This window comes from Humulus lupulus, chromosome 4, assembly GCF_963169125.1.
Source record: "Humulus lupulus chromosome 4, drHumLupu1.1, whole genome shotgun sequence".
Lineage (NCBI taxonomy): Eukaryota > Viridiplantae > Streptophyta > Magnoliopsida > Rosales > Cannabaceae > Humulus > Humulus lupulus.
The window spans coordinates 50,600,549-50,627,677 of NC_084796.1; the positions used below are offsets into that span (position 1 = coordinate 50,600,549).

A 27,129-nucleotide genomic window follows, 5' to 3' on the forward strand; every position below is an offset into this window, starting at 1 on the left:
TAGTAGAGTCACGAGGAATTAATAAGTTAGTAAATTTATTTGTTAGATTTATGATAACTTATTGAAGCTTGATTTCATAGGCCTATGGTCCCCATTGTACCTTAGATAAAATCATTTAGATAGTCTCAAATAATTGATTTAATTATCAATTAGAATTATCAAAGTTGACCAGGTCAATTTTGGATAGTATTACAGAGTTATGTATTTTTTTAGAAGAAAAGAGAAATTATGGTAGATTTATTAATTAAGATAAATTTGTATCTAAATTAATAAATAAGTTTAAATCAAGGTTCGAATTATAAATAATTAATTTGATAAAGGATTTAAATGATTATTTAATTAATTAAATCAATAGAAAATAATACAGGTCTTGATTTTAAGTCCAATGGGCTTATCATTAAATGGGAAATCTCACGGGCTTAAAGCCCATGATAATTTCGACCTAGGGCCTTAAATTGGCTATTATTTTATTGATTTTTTAATTAAATTAAATGACCTAATTGAGTCTATAAAAAGAGTGCTTAGAGAGAAGTCATGGGTTAAGATTTCTGAGAAGTTTGAGAAGTCACGAGTCAGATTTTCTGATAGTTTTAGATTCTCTCTAAACACAAGTCTTTTTCTAAGCCTCTTTGATTATTTTCTCTTCTTCTCTATATCTATCTCATGTGTTGATAATTGCCCACACTAGTCTAGGAGATTCTAAGGATACATTGGAAGACTGTGAAGAAAATAGAAGATCGGTTCAGTTTCTTGATAATACTCTGCGACAGAGAGGACACAAGAGTTAGAGAAACTAAATGAATGACTCTTTCATTCCGCTGTGTATACTGTATGTATTCTTGTCTTTGTTTCTCTTTGAATTCAATTTTAGAAACATGTTCTAGGTTATCTCATATTAATTTGTTTAATATTAGATCTACATGAAAATAAATAAAGATCATGTATAAGTTTTCCTAAAAACTGGCCTCAAAGCCTTTGGTAATCTTTATTTTCATGCATGAACATGTTTAAAATTAGATTATTTGATATGTTTGAATAATTGGATGGTTTTCATGTTTTTATGAAGCATATTAATTTTATGTGATTATTAGCAATTTTTAAGTTATTTTGTTGTGTTTTCTATGCTATTAATTTTTTTATATATGCTTTATTTTGAATAAAACATGTTAAAAATTAATTAGAAAAATGGTTTTGGTTTGAAAAATTTGCACAAATTTTTTTTGGAAAAATTTGGCCTGGCTGCTCATGCGCGTGCGCACGCCCATGCACACTAGCCACCAGCACAGTGAACAGTACCCCGTGGGTACTATTCATCCAAAAAAAAAAATTAAAGAAAAATAAAATTTGTGGAAATAAATTATTTATAATAAAAACCAAAAATATCTTTTTTGTTTTATCATTTAAATTGTTTTTCTAAATAAAATATTTTTACTAGTTGAGATTTAAATAATTAGATAATTTCTACAAAGATTCAAATTCAAATTTAAAAATAGACTAATAACTTAATTTTAAATATTTTAATATATTAAAATATTAGAATTAAGATATCAGATATTTAAGATATTTTCTTTTAAATTCTTGGTATTTTTATTAAATCTTTATTTGAAAAAATAAATATTTTTTTATTCTATAGTTTTTAATATTTAAATTATTTGAAATTTGAATATTGTTAGTTAGATATTTTTATGGATATTTGAATTTGTTTAACTATTTTGAGATATTTTAGGATTGTTATAACTATTTATATTTTTGTTAATGGTTAAAATATTAGCTAATAGTTATAACAACACAAGATATTTTGGAAAATAATTAAGATATTGATTTTAAAATTTAAAATTGGTTAAATTTTGAAAAATATAATTTTTTTCTTCAGCCAATTAATAATTTTTTTTTTATAAATGAGATTCAAATTAACTTTGGTTAATTGTTGATAAATCCTATTTAAATTAAATTAATATATTTTTTTAAATTAATCTAAACCAAGTTGATTGTTGATAAATGAAATTTAAATTAACTATTGTTAATTGTTGATAAATTTCATTTAAATTGACTTATTTTTGTAAAAAATTTAATTAATTTTAATTTTTTTGTTTGATAAATTCTAGATAATTAATTGTGGTATTTTTGCAAATGAAATAAATTGTGGTATTCTTGCATAAATTCATAGAATTGCTCATATAGTAACATGATTAGGCCCATCCAATTATAACATGTCTATTTGCACTATATGTGGTAATTTTGCAATTGGGCTTAGATGCATATAGTGGCCCATATGTTTGTTATATGTGTGGTATTTTTGCCAAATAAAATATTCATAAAATGATAGGTTTTATTTGGGGCCATTAGAAAATGTAAAGTTTAAATTCCTCTCTTGTGGGTGATTCCACTTGTGAAGGCCCATTTGCTTTGCATGACTATAGTGGGCCTAATCAATTAATAACAATTAATAAAACGAATGTTTAAATTCCTGTCTTTTGGACCTTGTATGGAAGATAGGGGGCCTTTGTAGTGGGAACGACATACTAGACCCAACCCTCCCCCATACAAGCCCAATTGTTAAGGCCCATTTACCTTAGTTGGACTTAATTGTATAGGTTCATTATATTAGTTAAACCTAAATATTGATCAGCAACAAATTAATTCTAAATTAATTGAATTTGTTTCAATGTGACACTTTAGAATTAATAGGAAATTATAGGACTTTGGTTTTAAAAATTTAATCTGTTTATTATTTTTTTTGAAAACCATAGTCATTAATTTTCTAAAAATAAATAATAAAAATACTATTTTTTAAATTTAATAATGAGCTTATTTTAAGAATTTTATTCGATCTCCACCGTTGGTTTAACATAGTCAATAGCTTAATGGGGCCTCGAGGCGCTTTGATTCGTCCCCCTACGGAAGGTGTTCATTAGTTATTTTGACAAGGTTAGATCTCAAAAGATTGATAATTATAGGTCAAATTCTACTAGACTCACCCCTACAGTGAGTACTAGGAATAAATCTATGATTATCGAAACCGTGGGTCTAGCTCATAAAATAAGAGATTTTGTTTTCTTATTTTGATCGAATAGTAGGATGTTAATAATGGTGTCCATTATTAAATGAGTTTACAACTCTATTTAACTAGTGGTATTTTTTGACTCTCGCCAACTAGGACAAGGATATCATAGATTAGTTAAAAACCTAAAGAAATAGCGATATGATTGTTTTTGGTATTTTTTTCTCATATCTTACATATTTTTGGTATATGTTGTGTTATTTCTTGAAATTTGTGTGAATAGAAGTTTTATTGAGCAAATGTGATTGATTTTTATTTTATTGGTAATTTGTAGTTTTAAGTTAAGTAGTGTCTGTGTCTACTCCCATCCTTTCTCAACTTTTGATGGAGAAACTCACTGGAGAAAACTTCCTTAATTGGAAGCAGAATATCAACATAAAGTTGATTGGTGACAACTCCGAGTTCGTCATGATTGAGGAATCCTCAAAACGAGCATTGTGTCTGCACGTTCGTGATGGCACCGTCAATGCTCGTGATGGCACCGTAAATGGTTGGATATCACCGTCTCCGCACATACGTGGTGACACTGTGAATGCTCGGATGGCACCGTGTCTGCATGTTCGTAATCAACTCAACTATGGTTTGACGCATCTCATGAACGAGCTTCAGACTTTTGAGCCTATCATGGGTGGATCTAGTAAATGAGGAGAAAATAAGACTACTGATGTTGCTGCTGATCTAGCTAAGCCTGAAGCTAACCAAGTTTCATCTTCGAAAGCTAGAAACAAGAGGAAAGGTGGACAAAACAACAACCCCAAGCCTGCAAAGGCGAGTGCACAGACGCCTAAAGGGAAGAACAAGAAAAATAAGAAAGGTAAAGGTAAGTGTTTTCACTGCAAAGAGAAGGGGCATTGGAAACAGGATTGCCCCAAGTTTCTAGCAGATAAAAACAAAGCTTCTTGAATCGTGGGAGGAAGTGGACGAAGGCGGCTTAAAGCTTAGAGTTGGGAACGGAGCGTTTGTTGCCGTCCAAGCTAGAGGAAGGGCTCGTCTAAAGTTCGGAAATAAATTTGTAATTTTAAAAGATGTGTTTTTTATTCCGGATTTTAGTGTAAATTTAATTTCAGTTTCCATGTTGCAATTAGAGCGATTTGTTATGAATTTCACAAGTTTTAATATATCTATTTATTTCCATAGATCACAATTGTGTATTGCATGTTTGGAAAACGGGCTTTATATTATGCGACCTAACGAACCCCTCACTCTTAATAATGATTTATTCAAAGTAGCTAAACCTAGGAGCAATAAACATCAAAAGACTAATAACGATAATATGACATATTTATGGCACTTGAGACTAGGTCACATTGGCTATGATAGGATTCAAAGACTTACAAAGGACAGACCTTTGAGGGAACTCACCTTAGGTGAATTACCTGTCTGTGAATCTTGTCTAGAAGGCAAACTGACCAAGCGTCCATTCTTTGCAAAGGGTGATAGGGCCATAGAACCACTTGGTCTTGTGCATTTAGATGTTTGTGGACCTTTGAATGTACAAGCCAGGGGTGGTTTTGAGTATTTTGTCACTTTCATTGACGATTACTCTAGATACTCATGTCTTTACCTAATGCATAGGAAATCAGAAACATTTTCAAAGTTTCAGGAATTCCTAGAAATGGCTCAGAACTAATTAGGTAAAACGTTAAAGATCTTGCGATCTGGTAGAAGTGGAGAATATTTGGATATGTAGTTCCAAGATCATTTAACTAAACTTGGGATTTTATAACAACTTACTGCCCCAGGTACTCTGCAACAAAATGGTGTAGCGGAACGCCCGAATAGAACTTTATTGGAAATGGTTAGATGCATGCTTAGTTACTCAACTCTACCAACTTCATTCTGGGGACATGCAATTGAAACCGCGAACGACATTCTCAATGTCGTTTCGTCTAAATTGATCCCCAAAACACCTTTAGAACACTGGAATGGTCGTGAACCTAGTTTACGCCATTGTAGAATCTGGGGGTGTCCCGCCCACGTCTTGAGGAAAAAGCAGGGAAAGCTAGAATCGCGAATTGAAGTTTGCATGTTTTTTGGCTATCCTAAAGGTACTTGGGGTGGAGTTTTCTATAGTCATTCAGAAAAGAAAGTGTTTACTTCTACAAATGCTACTTTTATGGAAGATGACTATGTCCAGAACTTTAAACCTCGCAGCAAAGTAGTTTTAGAGGAGATGGTTAAAGAATTGACTCCAACCAATGTTCCATCGTCATCAACGTGAGTTGATGATGAAATTCCCACTCTTCATGTACAACCAACGCAAATCGATTTAAATGAAGAAAGTACCACTGTTCCTGATCAAACAGTCATGGAGCCTCGTCGTAGTGGGAGGGTTTCTAGGAACCCAGTTCGCTGTGGTTTGGATGGTGAAACCAATATGGTTGTTGGTGACACTAGTGATGATAATTTGTTGTCTTTCAAACAGGAAATGGCTAGCCCTGAAAAGGAACTATGGCTCAAAGCCATGAAATAGGAAATGGAGTCCATGTACTCAAATTCCGTCTGGGATCTTGTGGAAGCACCTAGTGACTTTAAGGCCATTGGGTGCAAGTGGATCTACAAGAAGAAATGATGTGTTGATGGAAATATCGAGACTTATAAAGCTCGATTAGTGGCAAAGGGTTATACCCAAAGAGAAGGCGTGGACTGTGAGGAAACTTTTAGTTCGGTAGCCATGCTCAAATCCATTCGCATCCTCCTATCCATAGCAGCTGCTCTCGACTATGAAATCTGGCAAATGGACGTCAAGACAACTTTTCTTAATGGAAAGCTTGAAGAAGTCATTTATATGGATCATCCAGAAGGATTTAAAGTATCTGGACAAGAAGGAAAAGTTTGCAAGTTAAATAGGCCCATCTATGGACTTAAGCAAGCTTCTCGTTCCTGGAATCTTAAGTTTGATGAAATAATCAAGACCTATGGCTTTAAACAAAATATTGATGAGCCCTGTGTTTATCAGCTGAAGGCAAATCAAATAGTGGTATTCCTGGTTCTTTATGTAGATGATATCTTACTCATTGGAAACAATGTTAAGAAATTATCAGATGTGAAGAATTGGCTGAGCACTCAATTCCAGAAGAAGGATTTGAGTGAAGCAAGTTATGTTCTAGGTATCCAAATCATCAGGGATAGAAAGAACATACTCTTAGCTCTATCTCAAGCAGCTTACATAGATAAAGTACTTGAACGTTTCTCAATGATGAATTCCAAGAAAGAGCGTCTATCGTCCCGCCATGGAATTCATCTTTCAAAGAAGCAGTCTCCCTAAACTCTTGAAGAGGAAGATGCAATGAGAAAAGTTCCTTACGCATCTGCAGTTGGAAGTCTGATGTATGCCATGTTGTGTACTAGACCAGATATTTGCTATGCAGTGGGAGTAGTGAGCAGGTATAAGTCAAACCCAGGATCGTAACATTGGATAGCAGTTAAGCATATCCTGGAGTATTTGAGACGGACTAGGGATTATATGTTAGTCTACTAGGTTGGTGTTCTAAACCCTGTAGGCTACACCGATTTAGATTTTCAGATTGATGTCGATGACAGGAAGTCTACTTCTGGAATGGTGTTTACTCTTGGGGGTGGAGCTGTGATTTGGAAAAGCGTAAAGCAGTCTGCAATCTCAGATTCCATCATGGAGGCTAAGTACATAGCCGCGTCAGAAGCAGCTAAGGAAAAAGTCTGGCTAAAGAAGTTCTATTCAGATCTTGGTGTTATTCCAGAAATGGATAAACCGCTTGTGTTGTTTTGTGAAAATACAAGAGCGATAGTCATCTCGAAAGAATCTCGAAGTCACAAGAGGAGTAAGCATATAGAAAAGAAGTATCACATTATTCGAGAATATGTGGCCAGGGGAGATGTGAAGGTTATGAAGATTGCAACTGAAATCAATCTTGCGGATCCGTTTACAAAGACACTACCAGAAGCTATATTCGATAAGCATATCAAGGAAATGGGATTAGTAGAATTAAGACATTAGTTTCAATTAGTGCAAGTGGGAGTTTGTTGGGGTTTTATGCCCTAATTAAAACTCAAATTCTTTGTAATCTCATTTTATTATCAATAAAAGAATAGAAATCATTTTTTGACTTGGTCAATCACTTTGCTCACATGTTTTATTTTCATGATTATTTAAATAATATAAACTTCTATTAAATTCCGAGCATATAGCTAATCTTATTTATAGTGACGTAATCATAGTGGAATATAAATATGACTATATGTTCAAAATAAGTTAGTCCTAAGATTAGTCAGTGCACAGGATTTACACTGACTTGCCAATCTACGATATGATCTACTTACACATTACAGTGTTATGTTCTTTCCAGAACATTAGAAAAGTAGATAAGATCAGATGTATTTGTTACATTGGATAGGACCGATATTGACAGTTGATAAGATAAGTAAACATACCGTTATTATCTATTCTAGTCATATCATATAGTTGACCATAGGTCAATTCAATCTCAATTTTGAGTGGTTAGTATTCTAACTGATTGTATTATTTGAGTTCTTTGACTTGTTCGTTACCAGCTTACTCTATGGACTAGCCCATACTTACATCTTGGGAACTCGGTAGTATAATTGAGTGGGAGTGTTAATCATAGATATGAACATTGTAACGCCCTGCTAATTAGGGTCCATTACCAAGTGTGTTTAAAACCAGTGCTGGACTTGCTAAACAAGTCATTTGGACTAAACGTGTGACTAAGCCACTAAAGGTTTAGGTGTGAAAACTTTTGGTCAACTCATAAATAATTTCATTAAATTAAAAGCATGTTCCTTACATGGGATCCCAAAAACATCAGTTTAAAAGCTGGTTACAACATTCAAGTTACAAAATAAGCCGATCTAGGCGGCAAAAGTTGAGTTCATCCCTAGTTCCATCGAACATCTCGGTCGTGGTGGTTGAGCGAACCGCATATGTACATGTCACTGCTATAGCCCTCCGACTCATGGCTGGTTGAGCTTCTCTTTACCTTTACCTGCACCACAAAGCACATGTGAGACAAAAGACTCAGAAGGAAAACATATTGAATAGTTCACAGTGTAATATAACTATCAAACAATAATAACTGAAACTGGCGTATTCATTATACAAGTTGCCAACCATGGGGTCACGCAAGTGCGTGTCGCACTTCCTTTCAATTTGTTGGCATCCGAGCCAGTCAAGTGCATGTTGCACTCCCAGGGTGGCCCAGCCATGGTGGCCTGCACTTCACGTGCACAATGCCAATCCCAGCTTATAAACTGAGTACTTTAAGTTCTTGACTTATAAGTCAAGCCTCACTTGCCCTCGACTTATAAGACGAGCCTTGCGAAGTCCAATATACCCTTGACTAATAAGTCGATCCCCATTTAACATTCTAATAACCCTCTGGTCTATAAACCAAGCTTCCCAGTCACAACAAACAATCACGTAACTCATAAAACATACATAGTAGCAATTACCATGCATCATAATCCATCCAAATAGCAGTCATAAGCATAATCATAATTATGCACATTCTAGTGTACCTAATTAGATATCCACAAGCATAATTGTAATCATATTCAACAACAGAGCTTAAGCCTTAATCATGTCTATGTTCACCATTGACTAAACTCTAATCACACATCCACGTAATGGGTGCAGTTTTCTTACCTTCGACCCGAATGCGAGTTACTAGCGACGCCCCTTTGAGTATGATCCCTGATTCGAGCCCTTAGCGTAGACCTAGTCACAACCATAATAAGGAATTCCATCAACCATAGAAGAATAAAAGCTTCCAGACCAAATACTAGCCTCCGAGACGTCGAATTCCACTTAACAAGGGAGTAGAATCGATCCCGAGCTCACATGGTTAAGTTCCCGATCTAAAAACCACATTATAGCCAAAAATCCCCTTAAGGGCCACGGCCCTAGAGACCCATGCCGCGGCCCGCCTCTAAGTTAGAGGCTCGACCTCCCTGGAAAAGCAACACGCGCTGTGGCGTACCCCTGAGGCACCGCGGCCCGCCTCTACCTCCGAGCCCTCCTGGCTCCCTCTTGCATCATAGGGCCGCGACATACCAAAAACAAGGCCGCGACCTAGCCTTTCGAACCCAGATTTTCTGTGTTTTTCTTCAGCTGAACCCAACTAAAAACCATCCAATTCTATCCCAATCTTCCAACTCAATTCCCACAATCAACATAACCCTTCCCAGCTACAAGACCTAACTAATTACCATATTAAAACTCATCAAAAATCTCAAAACCCAATCTCTCAACTATCAAGCATGAAAAACACCATAGCCCTAAATAATTCAACTGAACTAGCATAAAAACTTCAGTTCAGAACTCTTACCTCAGCTGTATGACTCAAGTGCTAATTGCTCCCAACAATTCCCTGGTTTTAGGCCTTCCTTTCAAGCCAATCTCCTTCAAATTGACCCAAACCACCTAAAGCTCCAAGAGATGAAATATTGAATGTGAGAGAGAGAGAGAGAGAGAGAGCTGCTGAGACTCTTTTTTTTTTTTTTTCATTTAGTTTCCTAAGTCTTCTAAGGGGTTCCCAGCCAACCACATCCTAAATTGAATGGAAATGACCTAATTGCCCCTTGCCCTTAACCTATTTATCAAATGCTCTCAAGGGCAATTTTGTCATTTGTCTCAAACCCGGCTATCCACAATTTATGTCCTTTAATTCCCGTTATTTCCAATACTCTCACACGATTACCATTAATTTCCCATTACCCACTAATTCCTGGTAATGTACTAAATTACTAAAATATCCCCAAGCTTACCTCGGGCTGGGTATAAAACCCCGTTGTGACTTTTCCGCTAACTTGCTCATCGGGATCGCCTCACGTCGAATAACCCAAATATATCCACATAATAATGTGGTCTCGATCACACAAACACATATTTAATATTTCTAGCATGCAAGCATAATTATATTATAATACAAGTCACATAATAACTCAATTATTGCCTCCCGGCCCCCTAACCCAGGCACTAAGCCACATTAGGTAATTTGGGATGTTACAACTATACCCTCCTTATAGAAATTTCGTCCTCGAAATTTTACCTGAACAGCTCGAGATACTGGTCCCACATAGTTGTTTCCAATTCCCAGGTCGCCTCCTCAACCTTGCTATTCCTCCATAATACCTTCACTAAAGGTATAACTTTATTCCTCAAGACCTTGTCCTTCTTGTCTAATATCTGAATTGGCTGCTCCTCAAAGGACAAGTCTGCCTGCAGCTCCAGATCTTCATCACTCAGCACATAAGTCTCATCAGAAATATAATTCCGTAGATCGAAATATGAAACACGTTGTGCACGGTCGACAACGCCGGAGGTAATGCCAACCTATAGGCCACCTAACCAATTCTTTCTAGAATCTTAAATGGTCCTACGAACCTAGGGCTCAGCTTGCCTTTCTTGCCAAATCTTCTCACCCCCTTGAGTGGCGAGACTCTAAGGAAGACATAGTCCCCCACCTGGAACTCGACGTTCCTGCGCTTCAGATTCGCATAACTTCTCTGTCTACTCTGCGATGCGAGCATTCGAGCTCTGATCTTTCCAATAGCCTCATTGGTCCTCTGAACTGCCTTAGGACCCAAGTATCTATGCTCACCCAACTCATCCCAATGAATAGGTGATCTGCACTTCATACCATACAGCATCTCATAAGGAGCCACTCCTATGGTCGCCTGATAGCTGTTGTTGTAGGAAAACTCTATCAGGGGTAGATATTTACTCCAAGACCCCTCAAAATCCAGTACAAATGCTCTCAGCATGTCCTCCAGTATCTGGATAGTCCTCTTAGACTGACCATCGGTCTGAGGAAGATACGCTGTACTAAACTTTAGTTGCGTGCCCATTGCCTTCTGCAAACTTCCCCAGAACTTGGAAGTAAAGGTGGGGTCTCGATTTGACACAATTGACCTTGGAGTCCATGAAGACGTACAATCTCTTTTACATAGAGATCTGCATACTGGTCAATGGTATAAGTCGTCTTCATTGGTAGAAAGTGAGCTGATTTAGTATATCTGTCCATAATCACCCATATTGAATCATGCTGACCCACTGTCTTAGGTAACCCCACCACAAAATCCATTGCGATGTCTTCCCATTTCCACTCTGGGATGTCTAAGGGTTGTAATAATCCTGCAGGTCTCTGATGTTCAGCTTTGATCTGCTGACACGCCAGACACTTGGATACATACTCAGTTACATCACCCTTCAGCCCCGACCACCAATACAACGTTCTTAAGTCCTGATACATCTTCGTGGTGCCGGGATGCAAGGAATATGGAGTGGTATGAGATTCATCCAAAATCTCTCGTCTAATAACAGCATCCATCAGAACGTAAACCCGACCCTTATATCTTAGCAGACTCGTATCTGATATAGAATAGTCCCTAGCTGCTCCAACTAGAACATCCTCTCTAATCTTCACCAACTGTGGCTCTCGCAATTGACTCTCCTTTATCCTTTCTAGGAGAGTAGACTGCAGGGTAATGCTAGCTAACTGGCCCACTACTAATTCAATCCCTGCTCTGGTCATATCCTCTACTAACTCCTTGGATATCTGCCTCACACTATACAACTGCCTTGGACCTCTCTGACTTAGGGCATCAGCCACCATGTTGGCTTTCCCTGGATGATAAAGAATATCACACTCATAGTCTTTCACCAGTTCCAACCAACGCCTCTGTCTCATATTCAGATCCTTCTGTGTAAAGAAATACTTGAGGCTCTTGTGATCTGTATATATCTCACACTTCTCTCCATAAAGGTAATGTCTCCATACCTTCAAAGCAAAGACCAATACTGTCAACTCCAAATCATGGGTTGGATATCTTTGCTCATAATCCTTCAACTGACGTGAAGAATAGGCAATCACCTTCTCTGCCTGCATAAGGACACAACCTAACCCCTGCCTCGAAGCATCGCAGTAAACCATAAACTTCTCCTGACCAGTCGAAAGACTCAAGACTGGGGCGGTGATCAAACGCCACTTTAACTCCTGGAAGCTATTCTCACATCTATCTGACCATGTAAACTTCTGATTCTTATGTGTCAACTCTGTCAGTGGGGACGATATTCTTGAGAACCTTCTACAAATTTCTTGTAATAGCCTGCCAATCCAAGGAAGCTTCTAATCTCTGAGGCATTCCTTGGCCTTGTCCAGTTCTTAACAGCTTCAATCTTAGCTGCGTCTACCTTGATCCCATCTTTACTAACGATATGACCTAAAAATGTCACTTGTGGTAACCAGAACTCACACTTCTTAAACTTCGCAAATAACTTATGCTCCCTCAGTCTTTGCAAGACCAACCTGAGGTGTTGCTCATGCTCCTCCTCTGACTGTGAATAAACTAGGATATCGTCGATAAAAACAATCATGAATCAGTCCAGATAGTCCTTGAACACCCTGTTCATCATGTCCATGAAAGCTGCCGGGCGTTAGTCAAACCAAATGACATAACGAGGAACTCATAGTGCCCATATCTGGTACGGAAGGCTGTTTTGGGTATGTCTTCATCCTTAATTCTCAAATGGTGATAACCAGATCGAAGATCTATCTTTGAAAATACCGTTTTACCTTGCAGTTGATCAAATAAGTCTTCTATCCTTGGCAGAGGATACTTTTTCTTAATGGTCAACTTATTCAGTTCTCTATAATCTATGCACATCCTAAGAGAATCGCCCTTCTTCTCCACAAATAACACTAGTGCACCCCATGGTGAGAAACTGGGTCTAATAAAACCCAGATCCAACAACTCCTGTAACTGTACCTTGAGTTCCCTCAACTCTGCTGGGGCCATTCTGTTAGGTGTCCTAGACACTAGCTTTGTCCCTGGTGCCAGCTCAATAACAAAGTCGATCTCCCTGCGCGGCGGCAACCCTGGTAAATCTTCTGGGAACAGATCCAGGAATTCATAGACCAACCTAGTCTCTGATGGCCCCACTGGCATGACCTGAGTGGTATCCACCACATTGGCTAGGAATCTTATGCAGCCTCCCTCCAGTAGATCTCTAGCCCTTAATGCTGAAATCATAGGTATTCAGGGTCCATGCACAGTGCCAACGAATATGAAAGGTTCCTCACCCTCAGGTTCAAAGGTTACCATCTTCTTCTTACAATCAATGGTTGCTCCATATCTAGTTAGCCAGTCCATTCCCAAAATCATGTCAAAGTCAGACATAGCTAACTCTATCAAATCAACCGATAGCTCCTTGCCATCTACCATTACCAGTAAAGACCTAACCCATCTCCTGGAAACCACCAATTCCCCAGTGGGTAGCAATGTCCCAAATCCCACAGCATAAAACTCACAGGGCCTATACAAACTATCAATAATCCTACTAGATGCATAAGATTGTGTAGCACCAGAATCAATCAGCACAAAATAAGATATGCCAGCACTAGAAAGTTGACCTGTGACCACTAAGGGCCTAGCCTCTGCTTCAGCTTGTGTCAATGCAAATACTCGAGATGAGTCGAGTTGTCTGGCTTCTTAGGTTCTTCCTTCTTCAATTTTGGGCAATCTTTCTTGAGATGCCCCACAAGTCCACATACAAAACAGGCCTTCGCCTGACACTCACCCAGATGACGTCTCCTGCATCTGGCACACTCCGGATATGTCTTCCAGTTCTCATTGCCGCTCTGGCGGCCAATCTGTGCACTTTGTGGCCTCCTATCAGGTCTAGGAGCTGAACTAGTATCTGAAGTCTTCCTTTTCTGGTCGCTGGGGCCTCCGCCCCTACTTGATCCTGAAAAGGGAGGTCCCGTCCTCCTCATATCCCTCCTGGCTGCTTTGTCGCGCCATATTTTATTCTCAGCTCCCTCTGTAGTAAGGGCTCTCTCCACTACCTGAGCGTATGTCGTCACTCCAGGTACAGTGGTAATTCTGACATCCCGGGCTATCATAGGCTGAAGCCCCTGAAGGAATCTTTCCCTCCTTGTCCCATCAGTGGGCACCAAGTCTGGAGCAAACTTGGCTAATCTGTCGAATTTTAGGGCATATTTGGTCACTGACATACCCCCTTGCAACAGTTTACTGAATTCCTCGGCCTTTGCAGCTTTAACGGCCTCATTGTAATACTTTTCATTGAAGAGGGTTTTAAACTCTTCCCAACCCATTGTAGTTACATTCCTAGTTTGGGACACCACCTCCCACCAGATTTGGGCATCCTCCCGAAACATGTACGTGGCACAGGCCACTCTTTCATTTTCCACAACTCTCATGAAATCCAAAATAGATGTAATCATAGCCATCCACTGCTCTGCCTTAAGTGGATCTGCACCACCCTAAAAAACCGGAGGGTGCTGCTTCCTGAACTGCTTATATACCAACTCCCAGCGGTTCTCCAACTCTATCTGCTGTTGTACGACCGGTACTGGAAAAGCAGATAGGACCCTTGATGTAGCGTTCCCAGCTGGAACCTACTGTTGCGCAACTGTTGAATTTCTTCATTCTGTCTCTGCAGTTGAGCTTGCAAATCTGCAAGCACCTGCTGTCAGTTCTCAGGGGCTGGCGGAGGGTTCTGACCCTGATCATTACTTTCGGCCTGATTCCCAACGCCGGCTGGCTCATTGGATTTCCCTAGAAGCATACTTCCAAGTCTATCTGCAATCAATGACTCAACTTATCAGGCAGTAATAACAATATCTCACATCAACCCGTGGTTCAAAACTGGTCGAATAAGCATCCACATGCATTGACAACACTAATAAGCATCCCAATAGTTCACATACAATAATCATGTTGATAAGCAGAGAAATTCACGATATCACTTAAACAAGATGCTTATAAGCATATTCTTGGCATGCATAACCACTTAGCAATGCTAATAAACATTTTCCCTTAACATGTAACAGTGCTGATAAGCGTCCTCTATCCTGGGTATACATACATCAGCGCTAATAAGAATTTCTGACATTCATCAAGTTCAATGACGCCAATAAGCAATCCTATAGCATTTACAAATATCTATCGTGCTAATAAACACATTCTCAACCTACATACAGTAGTCAAGGGCCAGGCCCTACCAGAATAACTCATGCTCCTTATTTAGACTAGCAGGTAAAGCACACATAATTCATTTAAGCAAATATACACATAACTATATTAATAGTTACCCAACCCTGAATCGAGCTTCTCTTTAGCAGTGAATGTACATGCCCAGTCCAACATCAGGAACCCTTAAACCTTGGCTGCTCTGATACCAAATTGTAACGCCCTGCTAATTAGGGTCCGTTACCAAGTGTGTTTAAAACTAGTGCTGGACTTGCTAAATGAGTCATTTGGACTAAACGTGTGACTAAGCCACTAAAGGTTTAGGTGTGAAAACTTTTGGTCAACTCATAAATAATTTCATTAAATTAAAAGAATGTTCCTTACAAGGGATCCCAGAAACATCAGTTTAAAAGCTGGTTACAACATTCAAGTTACAAAATAAGCCGACCTAGGCGGCAAAAGTTGAGTTCATCCCTAGTTCCATCGAACATCTCGGCCGTGGTGGTCGAGCGGACCGCATATGTACATGTCACTGCTATAGCCCTCCGACTCATGGTTGTTTAAGCTTCTCTTTACCTTTACCTACACCACAAAGCACCTGTGAGCCAAAAGACTCAGGAAGAAAACATATTGAACAGTTCACAGTGTAATATAACTATCAAATAATAATAACTGAAACTGGCGTATTCATTATACAAGTTGGCAACCATGGGGTCACGCAAGCGCGTGTCGCACTTCCTTTCAATTTGTTGGCATCCGAGCCAGTCAAGTGCATGTTGCACTCCCAGGGTGGCCCAGCCATGGTGGCCTGCACTCCACGTGCACAATGCCAATCCCAGCTTATAAACTGAGTACTTTAAGTCCTTGACTTATAAGTCAAGCCTCACTTGCCCTCGACTTATAAGACGAGCCTTGCGAAGTCCAATATACTCTTGACTAATAAGTCGATCCCCATTTAACATTCTAATAACCCTCTGGTCTATAAACCAAGCTTCCCAGTCACAACAAACAATCACGTAACTCATAAAACATACATATCAGTGATTACCATGTATCATAATCCATCCAAATAGCAGTCATAAGCATAATCATAATTATGCACATTCCAGTGTACCTAATCAGATATCCACAAGCATAATTGTAATCATATTCAACAACAGAGCTTAAGCCTTAATCATGTCTATGTTCACCATTGACTAAACTCTAATCACACATCCACGTAATGGGTGCAGTTTTCTTACCTTCGATCCGAATGCGAGTTACTAGCGACGCCCCTTTGAGTATGATCCCTGATTCGAGCCCTTAGCGTAGACCTAGTCACAACCATAATAAGGAATTCCATCAACCATAGAAGAATAAAAGCTTCCAGACCAAATACTAGCCTCCGGGATGTCGAATTCCACTTAACAAGGGAGTAGAATCGACCCCGAGCCCAAATGGTTAAGTTCCCGATCTAAAAACCTCATTAGAGCCAAAAATCCCCTTAAGAGCCACGACCCTAGAGACCCATGCCGCGGCCCGCCTCTAAGTTAGAGGCTCGACTTCCCTGGAAAAGCAACATGCGCCGCGGCGCACCCCTGAGGCGCCGCGGCCCGCCTCTACCTCCAAGCCCTCCTGGCTCCCTCTTGCATCATAGGGCCGCGGCATACCAAAAACAAGGCCGCGGCCCAACCCTTCAAACCTAGATTTTTTGGGTTTTTCTTCAGTTGAACCCAACTAAAAACCACCCAATTCTATCCCAATCTTCCAACTCAATTCTCACAATCAACACAACCCTTCCTAGCTACAAGACCTAACTAATTACCATATTAAAACTCATCAAAAATCTCAAAACCCAATCTCCCAACTATCAAGCATGAAAAACACCATAGCCCTAAATAATTCAATTGAACTAGCATAAAAACTTCAGTTCAGAACCCTTACCTCAGTTGTATGACTCAAGTGCTAATTGCTCCCAAAAATTCCCTAGTTTTAGGCCTTCCTTTCAAGCCAATCTCCTTCAAATTGACCCAAACCACCTTAAGCTCCAAGAGATGAAATACTGAACGTGAGAGAGAGAGAGCTGCTGAGATTTTTTTTTTTCATTTAGTTTCCTAAGTCTTCTAAGGGGTTCCCAGCCAACCACATCCTAAATTGAATGGAAATGACCTAATTGCCCCTTGCCCTTAACCTATTCATCAAATGCTCTCAAGGGCAATTTTGTCCTTTGTCTCAAACCCCGCTATCTACAATTTACGTCCTTTAATTCCCGTTATTTCCAATACTCTCACACGATTACCATTAATTTCCTATTACCCACTAATTCCTGGTAATGTACTAAATTACTAAAATACCTCCAAGCTCACCCCAAGTCGGGTATAAAACCCCGTTGTGACTTTTCCGCTAACTTGCTCATCGGAATCGCCTCAAGTCGAATAACCCAAATATATCCACATAATAATGTGGTCTCGATCACACAAACACATATTTAATATTTCTAGCATGCAAGCATAATTATATTATAATACAAGTCACATAATAACTCAATTATTGCCTCCCGGCCCCCTAATCCAGGCACTAAGCCACATTAGGGAATTTGGGATGTTACAAACATCTATAGCTTCTGATGAAGAAGTGAAACGATGGTTTCCTTTTAGTTTGGTTCAAGGTGTTAAATGATAGAGATCTCATTTCAGTAATTAAATTAGTTTACTGTAAGTATTCTTGTCTTTGTTTCTCTTTGAATTCAATTTTAGAAACATGTTCTAGGTTATCTTATATTAATTTGTTTAATATTAGATCTACATGAAAATAAATAAAGATCCTATATAAGTTTTCCTAACATTTTTGTGGCTAGATATTGATGGGAGACAATAGGACTCGAGAAAATAAAGTTTGGGACGAGTTTGAAGTGTTTTAGAAATCCCTAAACTCGAGGTCCAAGGCTAAAGTTGAAGATTTTGAAGAAATTGCACGCGCGCTGAAAACGGGTAGTGGCCATGGCCAACATAATCACTAGTCGCGGCTTGGTCGACAGAGCTCAGCGACCGCGTCGCTAAGAAGCCCTGACTGTGGCCGGAGCTCGATAAATGCCCAAAAAACCTCCAGCGACCGCGGCTACCAATGACACTAGTCGCAACTGTCGATTCATTTTTTTTCTTAATTTTTGAATTTTAAATGTAGCCATATATAAAAGAGATTAGGGTTAACTTTTAAAATAACTTTGGATTGCGAATTTTAGAGTCTAGAGTAGAGCAGCAGAGGAGAAGAAAATAAACTGTCATCTTTATTTTTTAATCTAGTTTTTCTTTCTTCTCAAATCTCCTTTATTTTCATTGAATGTTTATGTTTATGATCATGAATTTGATTAAGGAGTAGTTTTCTTTTTAGTTAAGGGTTGTTTCAAAGCCCTAGACATTAGATCTTAAATGCATTGATAAATTATATTCTTTCTATTCCCTTATAATAAATTGCTTCTGTTTTTCTATTTGAATGTCATGAATCTTATTTAGACGACCACTAATTATGATTTTGCATTATTCTATTATCATCTTAGGATTGCTATTCACCTAATAGTTTCAGATTCTAAGTAGAGTGATAAATTGCAATTAAGGTATTTGTTATACCCAAAAATTGGAGAATGCATCCTAGGAGGCTAAGGAGAGTGGTCCTAGGAGACCCCAAGGAGGGAGTGGTCCTAGGAGACCCCAAGGAGGATGTGGTCCTAGGAGACCCCAAGGGAGTGATCCTAGGAGAACCCAAGGATGAGGTCCGAGGAGAACTCAAGAAAGTGGTCTTAGGAGACCCTAAGGAGGATGTGGTCCTAAGAGACCCCAAGGGTGTGTAGGAGGCAAGCCTCCCAAGGTTTCCTAAGTGTTGGCTCGAACGTGTCCAAGGTAAGTAGCTAAGGAGGAGGAGTCTCATGCAAGAGAATGGAGACTTAGATTTTGATAAGGAGAGCCTATACAATGTTCGATCGGACATGTTTGGGAGATGCTAAAGGAGGTTGCCTCAATGTTGTCCAAGGTGAGGTGCCAAGGAGGTTGCCTCAATGTTGTCCAAGGTGAGGTGCCAAGGAGGTTGCCTCAATGTTGTCCAAGGTGAGGTGCCAAGGAGAGTGCCTCAGGCTTGTCCAAGGTGAGATGTCAAGGAGGATGCCTTGGACCACCTTGCTCCAAGGAGAAGGCAAGAGAAGGATGCCTTGGACCACCTTGGTCCAAGGAGAAGGCAAGAGAAGGATGCCTCGGACCACCTTGGTCCGAGGAGAAGGCCACAAGGTACGAAGGGACCTTGAATGGAAGAGGTATGCTCGAACTTGTCCGAGGAGAGAAACAAGAGAGAAGGATGCCTCGAACCACCTTGGTCCGAGGAGAGCCAAGCTTGTATCACCTTGGTTCAAGGAAAGCTTGAAGGAGTAATCAACATGCATGTGAGACTACGTCAAAGTCCCCAGAACGACTCTAGCAAGAATTGGTCTAAGCATCCGGGAATCTCTCATTCCTCACTCAAATTGAGGAATCAGTTGTATTTTAAATGTTTCTTGTAATATAAATATAAGATGAATAATAAAATATCCCGGTTCTAAGGGATATCAGTTGTATGACCCTAAGCCTATAAATAGAGAACTGATGGGATGAGAGAGGGGCTTCTTCTGCTTCTTCTTTCTAGAGAGAGAAAATTGGGACTGTGTATTCTAGAGAGAGAAAGTTGGGTCTGAGTATTCTAGAGAGAGAATTCTTGTATTTTTGCCATCTGTACTGAAGAAACCCAGTTGGCTCAGTCCATCTGATCTTGAGTACAGGTCTATAAATCACAACTCTAAGTGGATTAGGCTATTACCGACAATCGGGGCTGAACCACTATAAAATCTCTTGTGTTATTTACTTTTTGTTCATTAAACCGTCTGTGTCGTTTTTTTCTCTCTTGAAGGCTTGTCGTAATTGACATTCTCACGCGTTGGCTAAAAATACAGTCAACAGTATTGTGATAGATATTTTAATTGTGATGAAAAATAGAACATAAGTTACATTAATTGCATGCTTAATGAGTTTGTTGCCTAGATTAACCTGTTTCTAGAGAGTGTAATGCTTTTTATGGGTTAAATAGATCGCATGCTTAATAAGTTTATTGTTTGGTAAAAATGATTAATTAAGAGTGCTTAGCTTTAATTAATTATAATAGGAAAACTGTGATAATTGACTGCATAAGTGTTATCTGCAGGATTAATAGTTTAATTGTGAATAGGGAATATCATTTGTCATTGTTGATAGAATGATTGTCGAAGGTGGAGAGTAATTCTTAACTACTTCTTTAAAATCGTATTATCCTTAGTTCTTTAATCTTTTTTATGCTAGTAGTTTTAAAATCAAATCCCCTGTTTAATTCTTGTTTTTCTTATTTTGAATAATAATTTGAAATCGACCTCTATTTACTGCCATACTGAAGTAGCTAGTATAGTTAATAAATAATAAATACTTAAATTTGGTAGGCAGATGTCACACATCATTCTTCTATATTTTATTCTCATTCATCTCTGATTTATTTTTATTTTAATTACAGTTTAATAAACATGATATTAATTGAAACTAAACAAACAAATGAAATAAAAATGATATTCATTATTTTCCCTCCAATCATACATGACCTACATCTAAAAGCTTTAATCTAGTAGATTTTATAAAGGGTTTATACTTTTTTGGACAGTGTGTTTTGTCTCATTACCTATTTGGACCTTGTGATTTGACATATTATATTTTGGATCATGTGTTTTGTAAAATTGTTAAAATAGACCCCTGAATCCAATTTTAATAAATAAAAATTTGAATAAAACAACACAGTTGTTAGAGAGAATAGTTGTGCTTTTATTCTGAGTTGTTAGTTTGGTGAATTATTTGTAATTTTAGTTTAAAATTTTTTGATCAAAATTGAGTTCAATGATCTATATGAACTATTTAACAAAACACATAATTCAAAAAATAATCTGTTAAAATATATGGTCCAAACATGTAATAGAATAAAACACAAGCTCAAAAAAAAAAAAATACAAATCTTTTTATAAGTTATGCGGTCTTTTGAAGAAGACTTTTGTTTGCTTACTCCTGCTAATGCCATTAAGGTAGCCTATTTACTTGATCACATTTATGAGGTAGTTGAGGTTTAATGGTTTCACGGTCTAAAGGTTAGAACTCTATTTTTTTGTTTTTTCATAAAATTTACCCATCCTCAAGTTGTAGAAGAAATAATTATTTCAAAAGGGATTCAAATAATAAATGGAACTAAGCAAATATGACGTTTCAATACTTCGTAAACGATAATTAAAGTGATTAATGATCTAGATTAGGTAATGGAAAGGACTTTCCTTCAATTAGAAGAATTTTATTAATTTTAATATTAATTTATTTTTAGTTATTTCAATTTACCATTCTTATTTCATTTTCATGTGATTTATAAGTCAAACATTCGAAAGCTTGTAATTTTCTGATGGGGCCCTTTTCGAACTCAAATTGCCCAGACTTTGCATTTGGGTGTATATTATTTTATAAGCTTTACATTATGTTTGGAAAAAAATATAATAAAGATAGAAAATTAGAGGAATAGATAGAAAAGTATATATTTCTTTCAACACTTCCATTAATTTTTTTTATTCTATCATTCAAAATACATCACCAAAATTTTACTTTTTAAATTTTTTTATTTTATTTTAAATTATACTATACATCCGTTTATCTTATTTTTATTTATTTCAAATATTTTGTCTAACTATAAAAAAATATTCCTATGAGAAAGAGAGAATCATGAATGAGAAATTAATAAAATAATTTTTGAAGCATTTGTACTTCTTCTTTATATTTTACATATATATATAAATATATTTAGGACAATTCTTCTATAGGAGCTTCACTTTAAGCCCTATCGGTAGGGCTCTCAGTATTTCTCGACCCGTAAACAGTTTTCGGCGCGATTTTTTTATGACCGTGTATATTGTAGCTATTTAGAGCATCCTGCAAATTTTCAGAAAATTCCAAATAGTTTACAGTACCGAAAACTAGGTTCAAACATGTGCTTTCCACGCGCATAAAAAAAATTAGTCACGCGTGCAACAACATGTTTGAACTTAGTTTTGGTACTGTAAACTATTCAGAATTTTCTGAAAATTTTCAGGATGCTCTAAATAGCTACAATATACACGGTCATATAAACAATCGCGCCGAAAACTGTTCACGGGTCGAGAACACTGAGAGTCCCACCAGTAGGGTTTAAAGTGAAGCCCCTATAGAAGAATTCTCCTATATATTTATACAGGTTGACTATTTTTATACTTCTTATCTATATTTTACATTACCTATATGAGTGATCTTAGTTGTAAATTGAATTACTGTAAAATTACATCACCCTTAAATTATTATTATTTTGTGTAAAAGTATTTAAGTAATTTCACTATTATTTGGTTTTTGTTGAACTATTCTCTTAATGTTTCTTTCTAATTTGAGACTTTTCTCTCCTATAATTTTGTTATACCCGATTTTGGTATTGCCATGTGGCGGCCCGCATAACTGATAACATGTCAAAACAAGTGGTGAAGTGGCAAGGCACCGTAATCACTGTCCTTCAGCAAGGGAGTGACCCTCATCACTCCCACCACACTTAGACATAAATAGACTTCATGGGTAAGAGTCTACTTCTCCAATTACACGAGTCAATCGACCAGCAGCTGTTTAGGCCCTGTCGCCATTCACACTAGGCCGTTTTCATTCACAAGGACGAGGGGCTCTTCGCTAGTCCCCCATCGCCGATGGCCCTCGCCACTCGAGCCTTCCTCAGCACAAAAATATACAATCAACCTCCTCATGCAAGGGACACGCTAGATTTCCATATTTGAAAGGTACAGAAACCTAGTATTCTTCCAAGTGTCTCAGAAATTAGCCGGATTGGGAAACGACTTGCCACCTTCAACTCTTCCCATTTCCGTGGCTATAAATACTGCAATGTAAAATGTAAAAAGGGTTGGTTAGTGGGTTAGAAATTGCTCATCCTCTAGAGGGCATTCACTCTCCATTGTTGTAACTACCTCAAGAACATAATCAACACTCAATGTAACTGTTCTTGCTCTTTCAAAGATCATCATAAATACAATTGACTAAAGTGGATGTAGGTCATTTTTTTTTGGGCAGAACCACTATAAATTTGTGTCTTTTACATTTGTTACAATATTTATTTCTCTATCTTTGGCTCGTTATTCACAGCAAATATTCCACTTAGGATATCACACAAAAAACAATTATTCATTTATTACTCTGCGTAAGTTGACGAAAAAAACAGTCAACAACTTTCTTCCCTCTCCCTTTTCTTTTCTACCAAACATAGGGTTATTGTCTAAATTTTCGTGAGTATCTCTATCTCATATTAGTCACATTTTGTTAATGACCCATGTTTTGACTTTGTATGATCTTAGTCTTGAAAATGAGCCATTTGTGATTCAATTACTTTCAGTATATATAGGAAGTTTCTTAAGTATGGGGGTTACTTTTGCCCCTATGGTAGGGATGTCTCTATTTTCGACACGTGGAGAAATTATAACCCATTTTTTTTATATGACAACATACACTATAGTTATAGCAGGTATCCCACCAGATTTTGAGAAATTTTGAATAATTTATGATGTCGAAAATACGATTCAAATATTGAGTTGCATGCGTTTTTTATTTTATTATTATACGCATGTAAAACATACTGTTTGGACCCTGATTTTGGTATTGTAAATTATTTGAATTTTTAAAAATTTGATGGGCTGTTTGCTATATTACAATATACATCAGTATATATAAAAAAATTGTGATATAATTTCTTCACGTACCAAAAACAGATATTGCCTTAATTGGTAAAGGCAAAAGTGATACATCTTAAAAAGCTCCCTATATATAAATTTATATGACCTAAGAGTTAATGCAACATGATATCATGATTTGTACTCATTTTTCTTATTTGTTCATTTTATTCTCTTTTTCTTTTTTTATTTCTCTTTTGTTTTCTTAGTTTTAAACCCTAACAATGATGGTCACCCACTCTAATTCTAATTTTTTTGCTAAAAAAAGATGTAGTTTCATTAGTTTCTGGTTCCAAATCTGCATAGGCGAATATGATCAAACAGATGAAAGTCTATTTATCTTCTAAACCTCTATTGAAGAGTTGTAGCACACCAATTTATTTATTTATTATTATTTGTTCATGTGTTTGGATTATTGTTGTTTTATTTACTTATTTAAGTGTTAAGTGTATAATGACTTGAATTGATTTTTAATTGTTTTATTTATTTGAATAATTATGATTGTGTGCATGTGTGTGCATGGTTAGTAGTGATAGACTTGCTTGATTGTGTGTGTGTGCAAGTACATGACATGCATGGTGAGCATGCAAGAGAGTGTCATGAACCTAGACTAAATAGTGGGAATGTGAATGATTTCCCTATTTTTAGAAAGACTATCATTGGAGAATTCTAGAAGACTTGTGTTCACACAAGTGAGAAATTGAAACAAATTGTGAGAAAGAAAGAGAGAAGGTGGCGTGAGTTGAAGAGCAAGGAAATTAGATATTGCCTTATTTAATCTTTGTCATCTTTTCTTGATTTGAATTTGAGAAAATAAAATATTGGTAAGTAAATTTTGTGAGTGATTGTATTAGTTGTCCTTGGATATTGCTGAGAAAGTAGAATTGAGAATTAAAGGGAGAAGGTTCTAGAAATGCATGTGTTCATTTTGTGAAAAGGAAACAGAGAAAGAAGTGGTGAGCAAGGAAGAGAGTTGCCATTTGTGTAGTTCCCGTAACTCTGGACCAAACCTAATTAAAACAGTCATAACTTGAGTTTTAAATGTCTTATTTAGACAAACTTGATACCATTGGAAAGATAATTTGATAACCTATAACTTTGTAGAAGAAACCGAACCCTAGTTCACAAGTTATCAATGTCAAAATGGAGTCCCAAAGTGTCAGGATCTTAGAGCTACGAAAATTAGACATTTTCTTATTAGTGTGGTGTGCCAAGGAAGGAAAGAGAGAAGTTAGTGTGCTGTCAATTGCCAATGGGATTTGATTGGCTGAATACAATCATTATTTGATTTTATTTTTGATAGGAAATAAAGAATTAATATAAACTAGGTTACCTTTTTTTTTATATATTTGAAAACCTAGTACACTATAAATAGAACCTTAGAACCCTAGAGAGCATGTTGCTAATCTTTTCTCTATGCCACAACCGCCTACCCAGGGAGAAAGAGAGAGAGAGAGAGTGAGTTCAAAAGAAAGAGAAAGAAGAAGAGGAAGAATGAGGTTTCAAAATTCTAGGGTATCAAGGGCTTAACCATTGTTAGTGTGCTTGTGAACAATACCAAGGAGGCTCGTTGTGAAGTTATCCCGCCATTTTAATAGCTTGGACTTGAGGTAAAGAAGTTAGAATTTTATGTGCTATATTGGAAATGTTGAGAATTGATCTTGATATCATAAGATGAATTGTATGTTATTGATATGATGTATGATTGTATTCAAATAGCAGAGTGTTGTTAGCGTGTTGAACGCGACACAACAATAGGAGTTACTAAGGTATGACATAACTCAGAGGGCGGACGCGCCAAGAGATCCAAGGGCAAGATGAGGTTATTCTAGGACTCGAGTTTCTTGGTTACCTAATAGAGATACAGCTTATATGTTTATGTTGTTTGTTATATGAAGATTATGCTTATTATGGAAATGTCTATGATATTTGAGTTTAAAGTTATGATGCTGAGACTAGTTTGTATTATAATTATTTGTTGTGTTTTATACTTGTACTTTCTTACTGGGCTTTTAGCTCATCCCTTACTTTCCCCCTTTCAGGTAGATGTTAGGATATCTTTGACACGCATGGTGGGCTGGGAGTTTCCAAAGTCATGTATGTAAGTCGTGGGGAGCACGTGGACGGAAACGATCTAAGAAACGTCAAGAGACATATTTGAGTTTTATTATGTTACTTTAAATTTCAGTGGGATTTTGTTATTTTCTTATGAACTGTATAAATACATTTTATTTTGTTTTTAAACAAATGGGCCCATATTGCATGTTTTTAATAAAGCCCCACTAAACTTTTTGAATAATTATTGGAATTTTTCTAAATAAGCATAAAAATAACATTTTTGCAAAGATAGTTGAGATAGAGCATTTACAAGAGTGTTAAGGTTGTTAAAAAAAATATAAAATATTGAAAATGGAGGCAAAGTATAATCCAAAGATATGATTTATCAAGAAATTTAAGGTTTGTAACTATTAGTTTTTCGATTAATCCTAGTGGTTTTATGTTTGAATTTTTCGGCTGGTTCATTATTGTGTTGTGTTTTGGATAGTATTGACTACTTTCTTGAAGACAATACTTGAGAAAAAAGATAGAATATTTTTTGTCGTCAGTTCAGTTAGTATTTTTGTTTGGTATGTTAGTATTGTTACTCTAGTTTACTCTTTCTAACTGATTGTAGTTAAGTCTACCATGGTTGGTTACTTGTGATAACCTAAACTCTTTAGCTCTTTTGTATAAAATCCTTTTTCTTTAATGAAATCTACACGAGTTCACAAATTATTTTCTCTCATATTTTCTTCTCATTTTGATATGAAATTTTATCAAGTTGGTACCAGAGCCGAGATTTGGATCCATGGCGTCCTCAACTGCAAGTTCCTCGTCTTCAGCTACGTCTTCTTCCTCAGTTCCCTCATGTGTTTCAACTACCATGTTGATACTGTCCTTGAAGCTTGATTGGAGTAACTATTCTTATTAGCGTTCTTAAGTTCTTCTAGCAATTTGGGCATATGGTGTTGATGGTATTCTTCCCCGAACACAAGCGAGGCTTGTCCAAACTATCACAGAATCTACAGATGCCATTCAAATGGTGTGAAATCCAGCTTATCAGAATTGGGTTAAGCTTGGCCGATACTAAATTTCTTGGCTTATGTCTACCATCTCCGAATCCATGATAGGCCATATCATTCACTGTGAGACCTTAGCTGATTTGTGGACCAATCTTGAACAATTGTTCACAATTCTAAAGCTCGGATGCTCCATCTCCGATCCTTGTTGCACA

At 37.2% G+C, this 27,129-nt stretch overlaps 1 protein-coding gene across 1 annotated transcript in view; it reads right to left on the bottom strand.

Annotated features, from left to right (window-relative positions):
• The window catches only part of LOC133832167 (uncharacterized), a 41,033-nt gene extending 14,253 nt beyond the window's left edge, over positions 1–26,780 (bottom strand). Inside the window, exon 1 of the mRNA XM_062262546.1 lies at positions 26,684–26,780. Within this exon, the coding sequence (XP_062118530.1) occupies positions 26,684–26,780 (97 nt within the window). The remainder of the gene's footprint in view (positions 1–26,683) is intronic.
• Between the last annotated feature and the right edge of the window lie 349 nt (positions 26,781–27,129).